Here is a 15,886-nt window from a genome sequence, read left to right on the forward strand (position 1 = left end):
GTGTGTTCATCTTCTGTGTGTGTGTGTGTCTTCTGTGTGTGTGTGTGTGTGTGTGTGTGTGTGTGTGTGTGTGTGTGTGTGTGTGTGTGTGTGTGTGTGTGTGTGTGTCTGATAATTATTTAACCCATTGTCTTACAAACCTTGGGAATTAGTCAAGGCTTATTGATTGTTGATTATTATCATTAAGATATAAAATTCCATTATCAGTGTCTTCAGTCTGTGTGTGTGTGTGTGTGTGGTTCTTCAGTCTGTGTGTCTAGGTGTATGACAGGTGTGATCCGTTGGAGATCTGGGAGGTGATGCTGGCGCTCCTGCTCTTGCCCTGTTCGCTCCGCCCACCTCCCGACGTCGACGCCCTCCTCATAACCTGGGGTCTGTTCCTGACCCCCCCACGCCCACTCCCCCTCTGACTCCCCCCTCCAGAGGGCTGGTGCAGGCTCCAGGGAGGGGGTCCTCCAGCCAGCACAGGGTGACCCCACAGCTGCTGGGAGCTCGACCCCCCCTGGTGATGGCTGTGACCATGCTGAGATGCTCCAGATCCCCCTGGGCTGCCGTGTGCGTCTGAGCCCTGCAGGTTGGACAGGACCACGTTGCTGAAGCCTAGTCTCATGGACTCTGAGTCGAAAGCCTCCATCTCTCTGGCCTGGCACTCCAACAGAGACCTGATACGCTCCACACACTCATTCTGCAGAGACAACATCTCCTCCTCAATCTTGTGTTCCAGTTGAGCCCTGCGGAGCGACATTCTCTGCTCCAGATCCTTCCTCTCTCTGTCGTGCTGGGCGTCTGTCTGCATCTTGATCTTACTCTGGTAGGTGTTCAGCACCTCCAACTCCTGATGCAGTTGCTGCCTCAGCACCTGACACTCCCCTTCCTGGGCCTCGTCCAAACGCAGAGCTTGTGTGGACAACATGTGGTTGTTAGAGTGGTCATATTGCTCGGCCAGGATGGCCAGTTTCCTGGTCTGCTCCTCCTTCAGTCTCTTGACCACAGCCTTGTTGTCGGCTTTGGGAGTGCTCTCCAACAGGTGGTTCCTCAGGGCCTTGTACTGACGCGTCTGGATCTTACACGTGTCCTGGAACTGCTTCTTAATCTGCAGCTCTTTAGACTTTAAACTCTTGGGTTGCTGTCGAACCTCCATGACGTGTTTACATCTCAGCTCTCTCTCCCTCCTCTTGTTGTACTCCAGCTGATTGGTCAGTTCCGTCTGGTGCTGCGTCCTGATAAGCTCCGCCGTCATCTTCTGGATGGTTCCCAGATGTCTGAACTCCAACTCCTGCATCGACTCGTGATGTCTGAGCAGCATGGCATGCTCCAAGTCCTTCTGGGTCTGACGCTTATTCAACTCCTCTCGTGTCAGATCCTGCTCCACGTTGTGCCTGGCTATGAGTATACTCCGTTTGAAGCGTCGACACTCCAGCTCCAGGTACTGCCTCTGTCTCCTCAACAGGTTGGCTTCCTCCTCAGCCTGGAAGTGCTGGATGTTCTCCTTCTGCTTGGACAGCCACTCCTGTTTCTCCTTCTTAAGGGTAGACTGATTCTCACTCAACTCCTATTTGAGCCCTCCTTGCGTAGTTTGTACTCTTGTTGAGTGATGTCAACTAGCCTATCAGAAGCTTCTAAAGCCATGACAGAATTTTCTGGAATTTTCCAAGCTGTTTAAAGGCACAGTCAACTTAGTGTATGTAAACTTCTGACCCACTGGAATTGTGATACAGTGAATTATAAGTGAAATAATCTGTCTGTAAATAATTGTTGGAAAAATTACTTGTGTTATGCACAAAGTAGATGTCCTAACCGACTGTAACACCCTGGCCATAGAGAGGGTTTTTTTGTTCTTTATTTTGGTTAGGCCAGGGTGTTACATTGGGTGGGCGTTCTATGTTCCTTTTTCTATGTTTTTGTATTTCTTTGTTTTGGGCCGTGTGTGGCTCCCAATCAGGCACAGCTGAAGCTCGTTGTTGCTGATTGGGAGTCACACATAAGGAGCATGTTTTTCCTTTGGGTTTTGTGGGTAATTGTTTCTGTTAGTGTTTGCACCTGACAGGACTGTTTGGCTGTCAGTTTTCTTGTTTTGTTTGTATAGTGTTCTTTCTTTATTAAATATTCTAATGATGAACACTAACTCCGCTGCTCCTTGGTCCACTCTCTCTTCAGACAGCCCTTACACCGACTTGCCAAAACTATAGTTTGTTTTCAGCAAATTTTTGGAGTGGTTGAAAAATGAGTTTTAATGACTCCAACCTAAGTGTATGTAAACTTCCGACTTCAACTGTAGGTTCTGGATGGCAAGAAGCTTGGCCCCGGTGATGTACTGGGTCGTAAGCACCGTCTCTGACCTCCTCCCTATAGGCTGTCTCATCGTTGTCGGTGATCAGGCCTACCACTGTTGTGTCGTCAGCAAACGTAACGATGGTGTTGGTGTCATGCTTGGCCACGCAGTCGTGGGTGTACAGGGACTACAGGAGGGGACAAAGCATGCACCCCTCGGGGCTCCCTGTGTTGAGGATCAGCGTGACAGATGTGTTGTTGTCTACCCTTACCACCTGGTGGCGGCCCGTAAGGATGTCCAGGATCCAATTTCAGAGGGAGCCTTTGAGGTTTTACCTCATTCTAGCTTGCTGGGTAGCTAATGTTTCCTAGCTAGATAGATAGGGCAGAGGTGCAATCAAATGTTAGCTATCTAGCTAGCTACTTAGCTAGCTGAGCAGTGTACTGAATCAATCAGCAGAACAAAGTGAAACAAATTGCATGGAGAATTTACCCTCTCCTCTGTCAACATTTTTTATCTTGTAAACAACTTTTATTTTGCGCAATCTCTTCTACCTGGCCTTGAAACACTTCTTATAGCCTCATCCATCATGATTCTTCACGACACACTGTCACATGATGTCAGTGTCAACAAAACATTCTGGGCTGAGCTGCTTCCACAAACATGAAACTCTTATGTTGTATATTTAATTTTGTTTGTTTACTGTTGGACTCGGACAGTCTGCCTGTTCTGTCAGCGGTGTTGGCAATAGGCCTAATAACGGGCTTGTTTGCCAAGGGACGTGTGTTGTTTCTTGGTCACATTTATCCTGTGTTGTGTTAAATGATGTAACGTGATTGCACAAATTTTCTTTTAAATATATTTGGGTGTTTTTGGTGTATTTTGCTGGAAAGTGTTGGCCCAGTAAATTTTACTCATGCCCAGCCACATGGCAATTTCTGCCTATGCGACTGAAATGAACACCCCCACACAATGTTTATTGAGCTTTGTTGTCATGACTCCTCACTTTGTTCGGGCGGCGCTTGGCGGTCGACGTCACCGGTCTTCTAGCCATCGCCGCTCCAACTTTCATTTTCCATTTGTTTTGTCTTGTTTTTCCGCACACCTGTGTTACATCCCCTCATCACTCTACGTGTATATTATCCTCTGTTCCCCCCATGTCTGTGTGTGCAATTGTTCGTTACGTGTCATGTGTGACGCTTCATGCTGGTTTTTTCGCCGGGTCTTGTTTGGAACCCGTGGTATTGTATGCTGTACATTATTTGTGTGACGAGTGCGCTATTTGCTTTTGCCTTCGGGGGAGGGGCGTTACGCAGTTGCGTCCGACTGTTTTCCTTCTACCAAATAAAGTGTGCCTGTTCACTCATCTCTGCTCTCCTGCACCTGACTTCAGTTAACCAGTTGCGCACACTGTTGACATTTGTATTGTTTTGTCATTACTATCAACGAGCTATTTCATATAATGGATTAATGGATTTGATTGATGGATTCAGTCTTTTAATGAGAAACAAAGTGACAATTTGTGAGACAAAATTGTCAAATATTTGCTATTTAAGACCTGCAAAACAGAACGAACTGACCTCTCCCAGCGTTTGTCAACATTGGTTTGCAGATGCCTGGTGTGCCTAGTTTGTGACTTACAGTTTTCTTTGTCGCAGGAAGAAATAAGGATGCTTACCTTGCCTGGCTAAATAAATCATTGTCTCACCACTGTAAAAAAGCAGGTGTGTGGGAGGGAGTCTGCAGGGAGGATGGAAACACTGATTACTGGAGAAGATAATGTTATATAAAAACACATCTCATTAGTAGGATCAATGTCTTTTTCCATGATGATATCAGGCCAGTCTCTGGGGAGGATACTACTGTATAGGTATTCCCTTGCATGATCCATCACGCCAAACCTTTATGTGGCATGTTAGTAACTGTAATTGACACAGCTTTACTCTAAGTGATAGATATAAAACATGTGTAATGGTGTAATATAAAAAACAAAGAAATAAGAAAATGAAAGCAGTCCAAGATTACTCATGTCTGGTTTCACTGTTTTCATTCTCAGATACACCTTTGAGATGAGGTCACTGTACCTGAGAGAAATACTGCTACAGATATCATGGAATCAATAAATTGAGAATGATGACACACATTTTGGCTGACTGTGTCTGCGAATTGTAATGAGGGAAGTAATAATCAAATAACTTGCTGTTTGGTATTGGTTAATTTACAAATCTCCCCAAACATACTCAGCAGATAATGCTTTCTCTTTGAGAAAATCAACTTTTTCAGGGGCAGTCACAATGTGAGATATTGCCTTTTATAAAGCAGTGTAGGGTGTTAAAGATCTACAGCATGTTGTGTACAACACAGCCATGGAATATTATTAAAGATATAGTGAAAAAGATTGCTTTGACTGTTGTTTTGAAGCTCCTCACATCATCTCCATTCTCCTGTTGATTACAGTGCAAGGCCAAAGGAGCACCATTGTCTGATCTCCCATGGTTATAAAGAGTCAGGGAGCTGCAAAGATGTGCTCTATTGATGGGTAGATTGCAATGCTGCCAGACACAATCCTTGCAAGAACATGTAATGAAAACAACCAAATTTACATAGCTGCTTGTGTGAAAAGACAAGGTTTTATGCTACATGGTATTGTGTTATAGACTCAAAGACTTGTACCCTGGTTTGCTTAGGGTCCAGACCTCCAACCAATGCCCCATTTAGAGACCTGAATGGCCTTTTCTGGTTAATTTCACTCAGAAGAAGATAGCCTCAGACCCATCACACAGCAAGCAGAGAAAAAGGAAAATATCATGTCTGTATCTGGGAGCCCAATCCCAAATACTCATTCACAAATTCTCTCCACACACATTTGCACCACAATATTTAGAAACAACTTGGGTATCAGATTGGCTCAATGTAAAACTCCCAAATTTGATTTGTTTTTCTTTGTTTCATTTTGCTTATCAACACAGTCTTCTCTGTTTCAATATAATAGTTTCTGTGAACCAGCTGCAAACAGAGACTACAGCACATTATTACCACCATACGGCAGTAAAATATGAGGTCCATTCAAGTATAGGCTACAGTCTATATCGTTGTGTATGAAATAAATAATTGAGGCACCGCTTTTCTATGCCCAACGCTACAAAGTCTACAGCATATATAGCCAATGTTTATGCCTGGTGCTGTACTTGGACACGTGTATTGTTCTGCACACCACAAAGTCAAATAACACAAGAAATCATACACAAACTTATTTGAGGAGCACAATATAGGCCGAGTTGCTGTAGGTGTTTCTATTCAGGACTTCCCTTGTCTGCCGCGCTAGTGTGCTTAGCACAATTTCTGACCAGAGAAGGAATTCTCCAGGGTCCTGAAAGTGTCCTCGCGCGCTCGAAAGTGCGAACATTCCTCTCTTCCAAAACGCACCAGAGCGGAGAGAGAGAGGAGGGAGACACCCGCCGGAGCCGATTGGTGGAACGTCACGAATAGAGGACCCGAACAGAGGGGCTGATAAATAATAGATGAAGGAGGAGAGAGGGAGCTGAGGATGCAGGTTTAGTCCCAAACACAATCATCCATCGAACCGTCTCGTAGCATCGCCCACGTCAAAGAGACGCTAAAACCTGAAGGACGGTCCAACTTCCACTAGCCCTCCGCTGCGGAGGAGATGTATTCCCAAAAGGACTGATTCATACATCTCTTCAAAGGAGCATCCCGCCCACAGAATTCACTTCGACAGGCACCTTGATACAAGCTAGAAATGATGATTGGATCTCTCAGATATGGGACAGCAGTTGTATTGATCTTACTAAAATCACTGTTTCTTGCGACACACGCCACAGAGGATGGGATCTTTACAAATCATCTCTTGGTTCAGTTGCATGAAGGTGCACATGATGAAGCGCACCAACTTGCAACAGAGCACGGGTTTCATAGTGCCCGGAAGGTAAGACATGTTAGGCTACAATGTTGCAGAAAATGTGCATAATGTATGCTAATGATGGGTTGTCGATTCGATATTCCCATCAAGCCAATAATTTGCATTGATGAACATGTCCAGTGTTTTTGTCACTCAACTCCACTTAAAAAAAATGCTCATGTTTCTTTTTTTATTTATATTACCTAGAATATTAAAAATCCTATTTTGGCTATGATGTTACCAACATAAATACTTGTTATGACTTCAGTTAAAACATTTCAATATATAGCCTATTATTTGAAATATGCCTTTGCCTATTTGTTTTGTTTTTCAGATGACCATCAATTAAGTTGATCTGTATAATTTATTTTGTTACATAATATCTAGGTCTATGTCGCCTCATTAAGTCTTAGGCTACAATAACATAAATATAAAGTCAGCCTTCATTTCTGCTAAATTCAAACATTTTGCCAATCTATTTTTTGTCCCCCAGTAATTTTGGAATGAGAAATGTGGGGTGAATAGATTATATGAATTAAGGCAGGCTAATAGCACAGTGTTAAAATTAAGTGCTTTGTACAACAAAACTAGTGGCAACTGAGGTGCCACAAACATGAAGGAGACGAAACCTTAACTTTACCTGAGTATTGAAACACATCATCCTGAGATGTTTTGAAACATTACATGGTGTGTTGTAACACCACTAAATCAAGTATTGTGCAACACCTTCCCAGGGACTGGGAGAACTAACAGAAAAGATTGATAACAATAGTTTTGTGTTTCTAGTCCTGTTTAGCGCAGAATTAGATACTTTCTCTTTTGGTGTCCTTTCCTCTCTCTAAAGCTTCTAAACACCATTGTGACATTTTGAATCCTGTCCAGTGCAGAATTAGATCCCCTTTTCTGAAATGTCTATGTTTAACATTGTTTTATGTATTTGATCATTTGCCATTATATACCGTTTGGAAGGCATTGTCAAGCACAGTGTTCAAACCACCAGCACTAACTGGAGATTGAACTGCAAGAATTGAAGATTCTGCACTTGCCTCTTCCGTTGACAATCATGAATGTGGGAATGGATGCTGTAGCCTAGCGGTTAAAAGCATTGGGACAGGGACTGAAAGGTAACCGAAAGTCACCATTGGCCTGATGGTGAAATCCCTGAGCGGTATCGTTCCTCTCCGGCAATTGAGTTAGGAAGGACGCCTGTATATTTGTAGTGGATGGGTGTGTTGATACACCATCCAAAGTGTATTTAATAACTTCAACATGCTCAAAGGAATATTCAATGTCTGCATTTTTATTTTTACCCATATATCAATAGGTGCCCTTCTTTGCGAGACATTGGAAAACCTCCCTGGTCTATGTGATTGAATCTGTGTTTGAAACTTACTGCTCAACTGAGGGACCTTACAGATAATTGTATGTGTGGGGTACAGAGATGAGGTAGTCATTACAAAATCATGGAATGAATCCTTGCAACTTATAGTGTGACTTGTTTAACAAATATTTACTTAGGCTTGCCATATCAAAGGGGTTGAATACTTATTGACTCAAGACATTTCTAAAAACCTAATTCCACTTTGACATTGTGGGGTGTTGTGTGTAGGCCAGTACACAAAATCTAAATTTAATCCATTTTATATTCAGGCTGTAACACAACAAAATGTGGAAAAAGGCAAGAGGTGTGAATACTTTCTGAAGGCACTGTATGCTTCATGCTCTTTATTCAAGATTAATTAACTGAATTCGCAATATAGAAAATGGACACCATTTTATCAGAAATCAACAGATTGCTTTCTCTTCAGATGTGGCAGTTGATCACCCATCTATTTATCCAACCACTTATTAAACAGCCCTGTGAATGCAGGCCTTGTCTGAAGAGGGAAAATTATCCCCCTGACTGTACTGCCTTGTCAAATGTCAGAATAAGAGTGCGAGTGCAATTAGCTGGAGAGCAAGGCACTGAGGCGTAGCCTAGAAATCGAGGGTATTGTGGTGTTGTGAATTAAGATGTTCACCTCGGCATTCAAGTAACAGCATGCCACTCTTGGCTACTCATTATTTGATGTTAAATTTGACTTAATAAGTAATAATTATATACTGAATGTGTTTTGTTTTGACTGAGGTTTAATGGCAGCATCTCTGACTTGTATTGTAGACACAATCATACAGTAGGCTACCCTCATCCATCCACTCCTTCACTGCTTCACACATACACCGCCTCTGGATTATGTAATCTCCAGCGTTATTTGTATCCATATCTGTGCAGTTTCAATGATCTCTTATTCATGCTTAATTAATTTAGCAAGCATGGAAACACATACCGGTGAATATACTTCAAAACAAAAATACAATTTATGCACGCACAAACACACACAAACAAACACCTCCGCATTAAGACAGTTCCCTAATGTACACTTTATACAAAATGGTGCCGACAGACACGGTCGCCCTGTTTCAAGCTCCTAACTTTGCAGTGTGTTGTTTTTTTCAGTGTTATTTCTTACATTATTTGCTCAGAACGTTTCTTGTATTAATACCTACAGCCGGAAATAACTTTTGGATATTAGATCTGCGGTCACTCACCAGAATTTTGAGCAGAAATTCGACTTCCCTGACCTGGATCCTTTGTGTAGCTATATTAATTCCGGGGGCTGCACCAAAACGGTGACGTCGAAGAAGAGGTAGAAAGAGTCAGGCGGCGTGCCTACCATCGACCGCTTCCAAGTATATTACTCGCTAATGTTCAGACCCTGGACAATAATGTAGATGAGCTCAGGGTGAGGATCTCCTTACAGAGACTCGCTCAAAACGGATCTGGTCAGATGACGCGGATGCTACACTACAGAACTGTTTTGCTAGGATTCATCTGGGATTCAACCAATGGCATTGAGGAATACACCACCTCAGTCATTGGCTTCATCAATAAGTACATCGATGACATCGTCCCCACAGTGACTGTATGTACATTTCCCAACCAGAAGCCATGGATTATAGGCAACATCAGCATCAAGCTAAAAGATAGAGCTACCGCTTTCAAGGAGTGGGAGACTAATCTGGACGCTTATAAGAAATCCCGCTATGCCCACAGATGAACCATCAAACAAGCAAAGCGTCAATACAGGATTAAGATTGAATCGTACTACACCGGCTCTGACGCTCGTCAGATGTTTCAGGGCTTGAAAACTATTATGGACTACAAAGGGAAACCCAAATGCTAGCTGCCCAGTGACGCGAGCCTACCAGATTAGCTAAATGCCACTTGGAGGCAAGCAACACTGAAGCATGCATGAGAGCACCAGCTGTTCTGGATGACTGTGTGATAAACACCTCCCTCTGCAACTGGATCCTGGACTTCCTGACAGGCTGCCCCCAGGTGGTAAGAGTAGGCAACAATACGTCTGCCACGCTGATCCTTAACACTGGGGCCCCTCAGGCCCCTCAGGGGTGTGTATTAAGTCCCCTCCTGTATTCCCTGTTCACCCTCGACTGTGTGGCCAAACACGACTCCAACACCATCTTTAAGTTTGCTGACGACACAACAGTGGTAGGCCTGATCACCGACAACGATGAGACGGCCTATAGGGAGGAGGTCAGAGAACTGGCAGTGTGGTGCCAGAACAACAACCTCTCCCTCATTGTGAGCAAGACAAAGGAGCTGATCGTGGACTACAGGAAAAGGCCTATATCCTGAGGCCGCTTTTACTGTAGTTTGGAGTTTATCCAGTTAGACCTCAATAGAATTCTAGAATGCTGCTTAAGATTACTGAGAATTTTAAAGATAAAACGCATTTCAAACAAACAAACAGACATAGGTAAAAAATGAAGAACAAATGACAATTACAAGTCTCTACAGATCGGGGTCCCACCCTTGGGATGGTTGAGATAATGTGTGCTAATGTGATTAGCATGATGTTGTAAGTATCAAGAACATTTCCCAGGACATAGACATATCTGATTTTGGCAGAAAGCTTAAATTATTTTTAATATAACTGCACTGTCCAATTTACAGTAGCTATTACAGTGAAACAATACCATGCTATTGTTTGAGGAGAGTGCACAGTTATGAACTTCAAATGTTATTAATACACCACTTAGGCACATTTGGGCAGTCTTGATACAACATTTTGAACAGAAATGCAATTGTTCATTGGATCAGTCTAAAACTTTGCACATACACTGCTGCTATCTATGGGACAAAATCTAAATTGTGCCAAAGCTGGAATAATACATTATGGCCTTTCTCTTGCATTTCAAAGACGATGGTACAAAAAAAATACAAAAAAAGTTTGGTATTTTCTTTGTATTATCTTTTACCAGTTCTAATGTGTTATATTCTCCTACATTCATTACACATTTCCACAAACATCAAAGTGTTTCCTTTCAAATGGTATCAAGAATATGCATATCCTTTCTTCAAGTCCTGAGCTACAGGCAGTTAGATTTGGGTATGTCATTTTTGGTGAAAATTGAAAGAAAGGGGCGGATCCTTAAGAGGATTTTAACTTAGTTCTAATAAGCACAACTTAATACGACACCACATTCATGTCAATAGGAATAACATACATTTTGTCTTCAATTGTGTAGACACTCACTATCAAAAATCTACTAACACCCAACACAAGAAAAACCTTTATAGTATTTAAATTGTCGCACATTTGACGAAATTACTCAGTCAAAATGTACCAAGTATAATATATTATACTTCGAAATATTATTTACATTTAAATATTTCAAAAATATTCCAAAATGGGACCAGAGAACAATATTCAGAGTATTTCAAATCCCACACAAAGTAGGCTCTTGAATTGACAAAGATTCTTTCTTCTGTAACAATTTTAAAATGCAGACAACTATTCAGAAACTATTTTAAAATGTAGATAACCTCTCTCAATAGGACTTAGTACAGACTAGGCATGAAAAAAATTATAAATAGTTGCCAACTTTGACAAAAATTCAGTAAATGACAAGAATTAGAGAAAAATTCCAACTATACAAAGTATTAGATAACAGAGATAAGATACAAAACACAAAACTGTTAAGAGAAAAAATTTGAAGTACACAATTTCCCTATAAGATTTGTAGGACAAATTCATATTTCACACTGTCATTTAAGTGTTTGCATTTAGCCTGCAACATGTCATGGAACTTTTGGAAGCACGGCCCCATCCTACAAAGTGGCACAGAATACGTAGAGGTTTCTACACATCTCCCACTCTTTGTCCTGCGTCCACTCTGGATACACAGCACACACCCGCTCTTGTGTCCTTCAAACTTCACCAGGGAGTGGCATGCTTTCAAATTATGAGTAACAACTCCTTCCCTGAGCTATTTGTGGATAGAAAATACACATCTCTTTTGTCTACCATCAAATTTGATCATTGCCTCATCCACAGAGAGGGTTTGCCAAGGGTGAAATTGTTTGGGGAAGTTATGTTGCAAAATTTGGATGAAAGACCTAAAGATTGCTTTATATAATCAGGTAAAATTTTAAGCTAACAAGGGGTACGCCTATGCTTTTAGCCATTTTCTTTAACAAAAGCCACAATACCCTCACTTACCCCCTTAATGCGAGCCCTGCTTTAAACTTAACACACCAAGCTCTTCACTGACACTGACATATTTAAGGAGTGCATGCTGACTGAAGGAATTGGCTGCCAAATCTATGGATATTAGACTATAATTTAGTATGTCAAACAGGTAGGCCTGCATCTTATTTCTTGAATAGGAATAAATAGTTTCAGCACAAAGGCCTCTTGTTGTTAGTAGCCAAAAGTCAAATTAAAATGAAGACTGTTTAAATGAATCAGGCCTTCTCGAATTAACCTACTTTCAGCAGCCATGCTCTGTCCATCTCAGCGGCTGCCACTTCATAGTAATGTAAGTGATGTAAATTACTCAATATTGTGAGGACAATAAATCTAATGGCTCCATTATGGGCAACAAAACATATTGTTTTGAATAAAATCAATTATAAAGGTCGCAAGCTTACCTCTGGTCCTCCTTCCCATCTTCCCGGTCTACTTTTCAGACTAAACAGGACATCAGTAGACCAAGTCCTTGCATTTTTTACAAATAAAGAAATAATTTTTGGAAGAAGCCTTTGACTTGCCTCCTGAAGTGCTACCGTACACAGCGCAAAAGGCTTTATATCAGCAACAGCAGTGCAGGCCGGGGCTCATGAATGGGAATGCCAATCGATTGCAGTGTGTAATGCAGTATAACATTGTTTTATACACAGTACCAGTCAAAAGTTTGGACACACATACTCATTCAAGGTTTTTCTTTATTTTTACTATTTTCTACATTGGAGAATAATAGTGAAGACATCAAAACTATGAAATAACACATATGGAATCATGTAGTAACCAAAAACAAATCAATATATATTTGATATATATAAGTTGCCACTCTTTGCCTTGATGACAGTTTTGTGCATTCTTGGTATTCTCTCAACCAGCTTCACCTGGAATGCTTTTCCAACCGTCTTGAAGGAGTTCCCACATATGCTGAGCACTTGTTGGCTGCTTTTCCTTCACTCTGTAGTCCAACTCATGCCAAACCATCTCAATTGGGGTGAGGTCGGGTGATTGTGGAGGCCAGGTCATCTGATGAATCACTCCATCACTCTCCTTCTTGGTCAAATAGCCCTTACACAGCCTGGAGGTGTGTTGGGTCATTGTCCTGTTAAAAAACCAATGACAGTCCCACTAAGCACAAACCAGATGGGATTGCATATCGCTGCAGAATGCTGTTGTAGCTATGCTGGTTAAGTATGCCGTGAATTCTTAATAAATCACAGACAGTGTTACCAGTTTCATCATAGAACTTGATGGTTTTTGCGACTGCACTTGAAGAAACGTTCAAAGTTCTTGAAATTTTTATAGATTGACTGACCTTAATGTAACATGCGCTCCTGCTGGTATATCTCACTGGTCACCCCCAAAGCCAATTCCTCCTTTGGTCGTCTTTCCTTCCAGTACTCTGCTGCCAATGACTGGAAGGAACTGCAAAAATCTCTGAAGCTGGAGACTCATATCTCCCTCACTAGCTTTAAGCACCAGCTGTCAGAGCAGCTCACACATCACTGCACCTGTACATAGCCCATCTGTAAACAGCCCATCTATCTACCTACCTCATCCCCATACTGTATTTATTTATTTATCTTGCTCCTTTGCAACCCAGTATCTCTACTTGCACATTCATCTTCTGCACATCTACCTTTCCAGTGTTTAATTGCTATATTGTAATTACTTCGCCACCATGGCCTATTTATTGTCTTAACTTACCTCATTTGCACTCACTGTATATAGACTTTTTGTTTTCTTTTGTTCTACTGTATTATTGACTGTATGTATTGTTTATTCCATGTGTAACTATGTGTTGTTGTATGTGTCGAATTGCTGCGCTGTATCTTGGCCAGGTCGCAGTTGCAAATGAGAACTTGTTCTCAACTAGCCTACCTGGTTAAATAAAGGTGAATAAAGGTGAATACTCTTGCCCAGAAATGAGAATATGCATATTGTTAGTAGATTTGGATAGAAAACACTCTGAAGTTTCTAAAACTGTTTGAATGGTGTCTGTGAGTATAACAGAACTCATATGGCAGGCAAAAACCTGAGAAAAATTCAACCAGGAAGTGTAGGATCTGAGAAATGTAGTTCTTCAATCTAGTCCCTTTCGAAACTACAGTATCTGTGCTGTTACGTTGCACTTTCTAAGGCTTCCATTGGCTGTCTAAAGCCTTCAGAAAGTGGATTGAGCCTTCTCCTGTCTCTGGGCAGAGTATAGGAGCTCAGTTACTGAGTGGTTTGCCTGAGGACAAAGGGATTGGATATGCGCGTTCATGCGAGCACGATGTTTTTTATTTTGCTCCTTGAATGAATAGACTATTGTTGCATACACTATTATCGCAATTTTACGTTAAAAATAACATAAAAATTTATTTTAAACAGCGTTTGACATGCTTCTTTGTACGGTAATGGAACATTTGATTTTTTGTGTCTCGAAATGCGCTCGTGCGTTACCCTTTGGATAGTGACCTGAACGCACAAACAAAACAGAGGTATTTGGACATAACTATGGATTATTTCGAACAAAAACAAAATTTCTTGTGGAAGTAGCAGTCCTGGGAGTGCATTCTGACGAAGATCAGCAAAGGTAATGCAATATTTCTAATACTAATTCTGAGTTTAGGTTGCCCGAACTTGGCGGGTGCCTGAATAGCTGTGATGGCGAGCTATGTACTCAGAATATTGAAAAATGTGCTTTCGCCGAAAAGCTATTTTAAAATCTGACACAGCGATTGCATGAAGGAGTTCTGTATCTATAATTCTTAAAATAATTATTATGCGTTTTGTCAACGTTTATGATGAGTATTTTTGTAAATTCACCGGAAGTTTTTGGTGGGAATACATTTTCTGAACATCACGCGCCAATGTAAAAAGCTGTTTTTGGATATAAATATGAAATTGATTGAACAAAACATACATGTATTGTATAACATAATGTCCCAGGAGTGTCATCTGATGAAGATCATCAAGGTTAGTGCTTCATTCAGCTGTGTTTTGGGTTTTATTGACATATATGCTTGCTTGGAAAATGACTGTGTGGTTATTTTGGTCTATGTACTCTCCTAACATAATCTAATGTTTTGCTTTCGCTGTAAAGCCTTTTTGAAATCGGACAATGTGGTTGGATTCAGGAGAGGTTTATATTTCAAATGGTGTAAAATAGTCGTATGTTTGAAAAATTGAAATTATTGGATTTTTGAGGTTTTGTATTTCGCGCCATGTGATCCCATTGGCTGTTGGCTAGGGGTTCCGCTAGCGGAATGCCTTGATGTAAGTAACACTTTTTGGGTTACTACATTATTCCATATGTGTTATTTAATAGTTTTGATGTCTTCACTATTATTCTACAATGTAGAACTAAAGAAAAACCCTTGAATGTGTAGGCGTGTTCAAACTTTTGACTGGTACTGTACACCATCCCAGCAGCGCAAAAAACTTGGGAAGGAAGTACATTATCTTAGAAATATAACTTTGCCCTATGCTTCCCCGAGTATGCTCTTTCTATAGCCTAGGTCTATAGCATATACTATAGGCTATGCATCATTTTATTGAGACCACACTAGGTGCACTTGATATTGCGCGCCCAGCAGCGAATCAGGGATGAAGGGAATCACGGGCACACATCGAGATACTACAATCAGCAACTCATTCTCAAACCCTGAGCAATATGAAATGTAATCAGTTACATATTACATAACCCTCCCCTGGACAAAAATACATAAATACTAAACTCTTTCCCTGACTGAAATTGAAAAACCATGACCCTCCCCCATTTTCATCTGGGTAACAATTGTTTCAAGTTCGACCGCTCCCTGCTAATGTTAGCAGATTAGTTACTGGTAGAAACAAGAGAAAACAATAAACTTGTTAGCTGGCTATGTAAACAACTATCACTGCAAGTCAATATAATTTGAGTGCCACTGCGTAAGCTTTTACCATAACATGTCAGCTAAGCAAGCTGTCAAATTAATAGGAAAATGAACTAGTATGAATATCTGTAACTAGCAAACATGACAAGCCATATTCTAAGTTCAACTGATGAACACTATTTCATGGATAGCTAGCTGGTTGTCTGTATGGCTAATGTTAGGTAGTGAAAGTGATGGCTTTACGCTTCAT

General features: G+C 41.2%; 1 protein-coding gene and 1 pseudogene across 1 annotated transcript in view; one reads left to right on the forward strand and one right to left on the reverse strand.

Annotated features, from left to right (window-relative positions):
- Positions 1-256: 256 nt before the first annotated feature.
- Positions 257-2,612, reverse strand: LOC106605644 (serine/threonine-protein kinase TAO1-like; annotated as a pseudogene).
- Positions 2,613-5,694: 3,082 nt separating this feature from the next.
- LOC106607177 (neuroendocrine convertase 2) overlaps positions 5,695-15,886 on the forward strand; it is a 103,377-nt gene continuing 93,185 nt past the window's right edge. The window contains exon 1 of the mRNA XM_014203849.2: positions 5,695-6,218. Coding sequence (XP_014059324.1) covers positions 6,033-6,218 — 186 coding nt within the window. The 5' untranslated portion in view covers positions 5,695-6,032. The remainder of the gene's footprint in view (positions 6,219-15,886) is intronic.

Source organism: Salmo salar, chromosome ssa01 (assembly GCF_905237065.1).
Source record: "Salmo salar chromosome ssa01, Ssal_v3.1, whole genome shotgun sequence".
Classification (NCBI taxonomy): domain Eukaryota; kingdom Metazoa; phylum Chordata; class Actinopteri; order Salmoniformes; family Salmonidae; genus Salmo; species Salmo salar.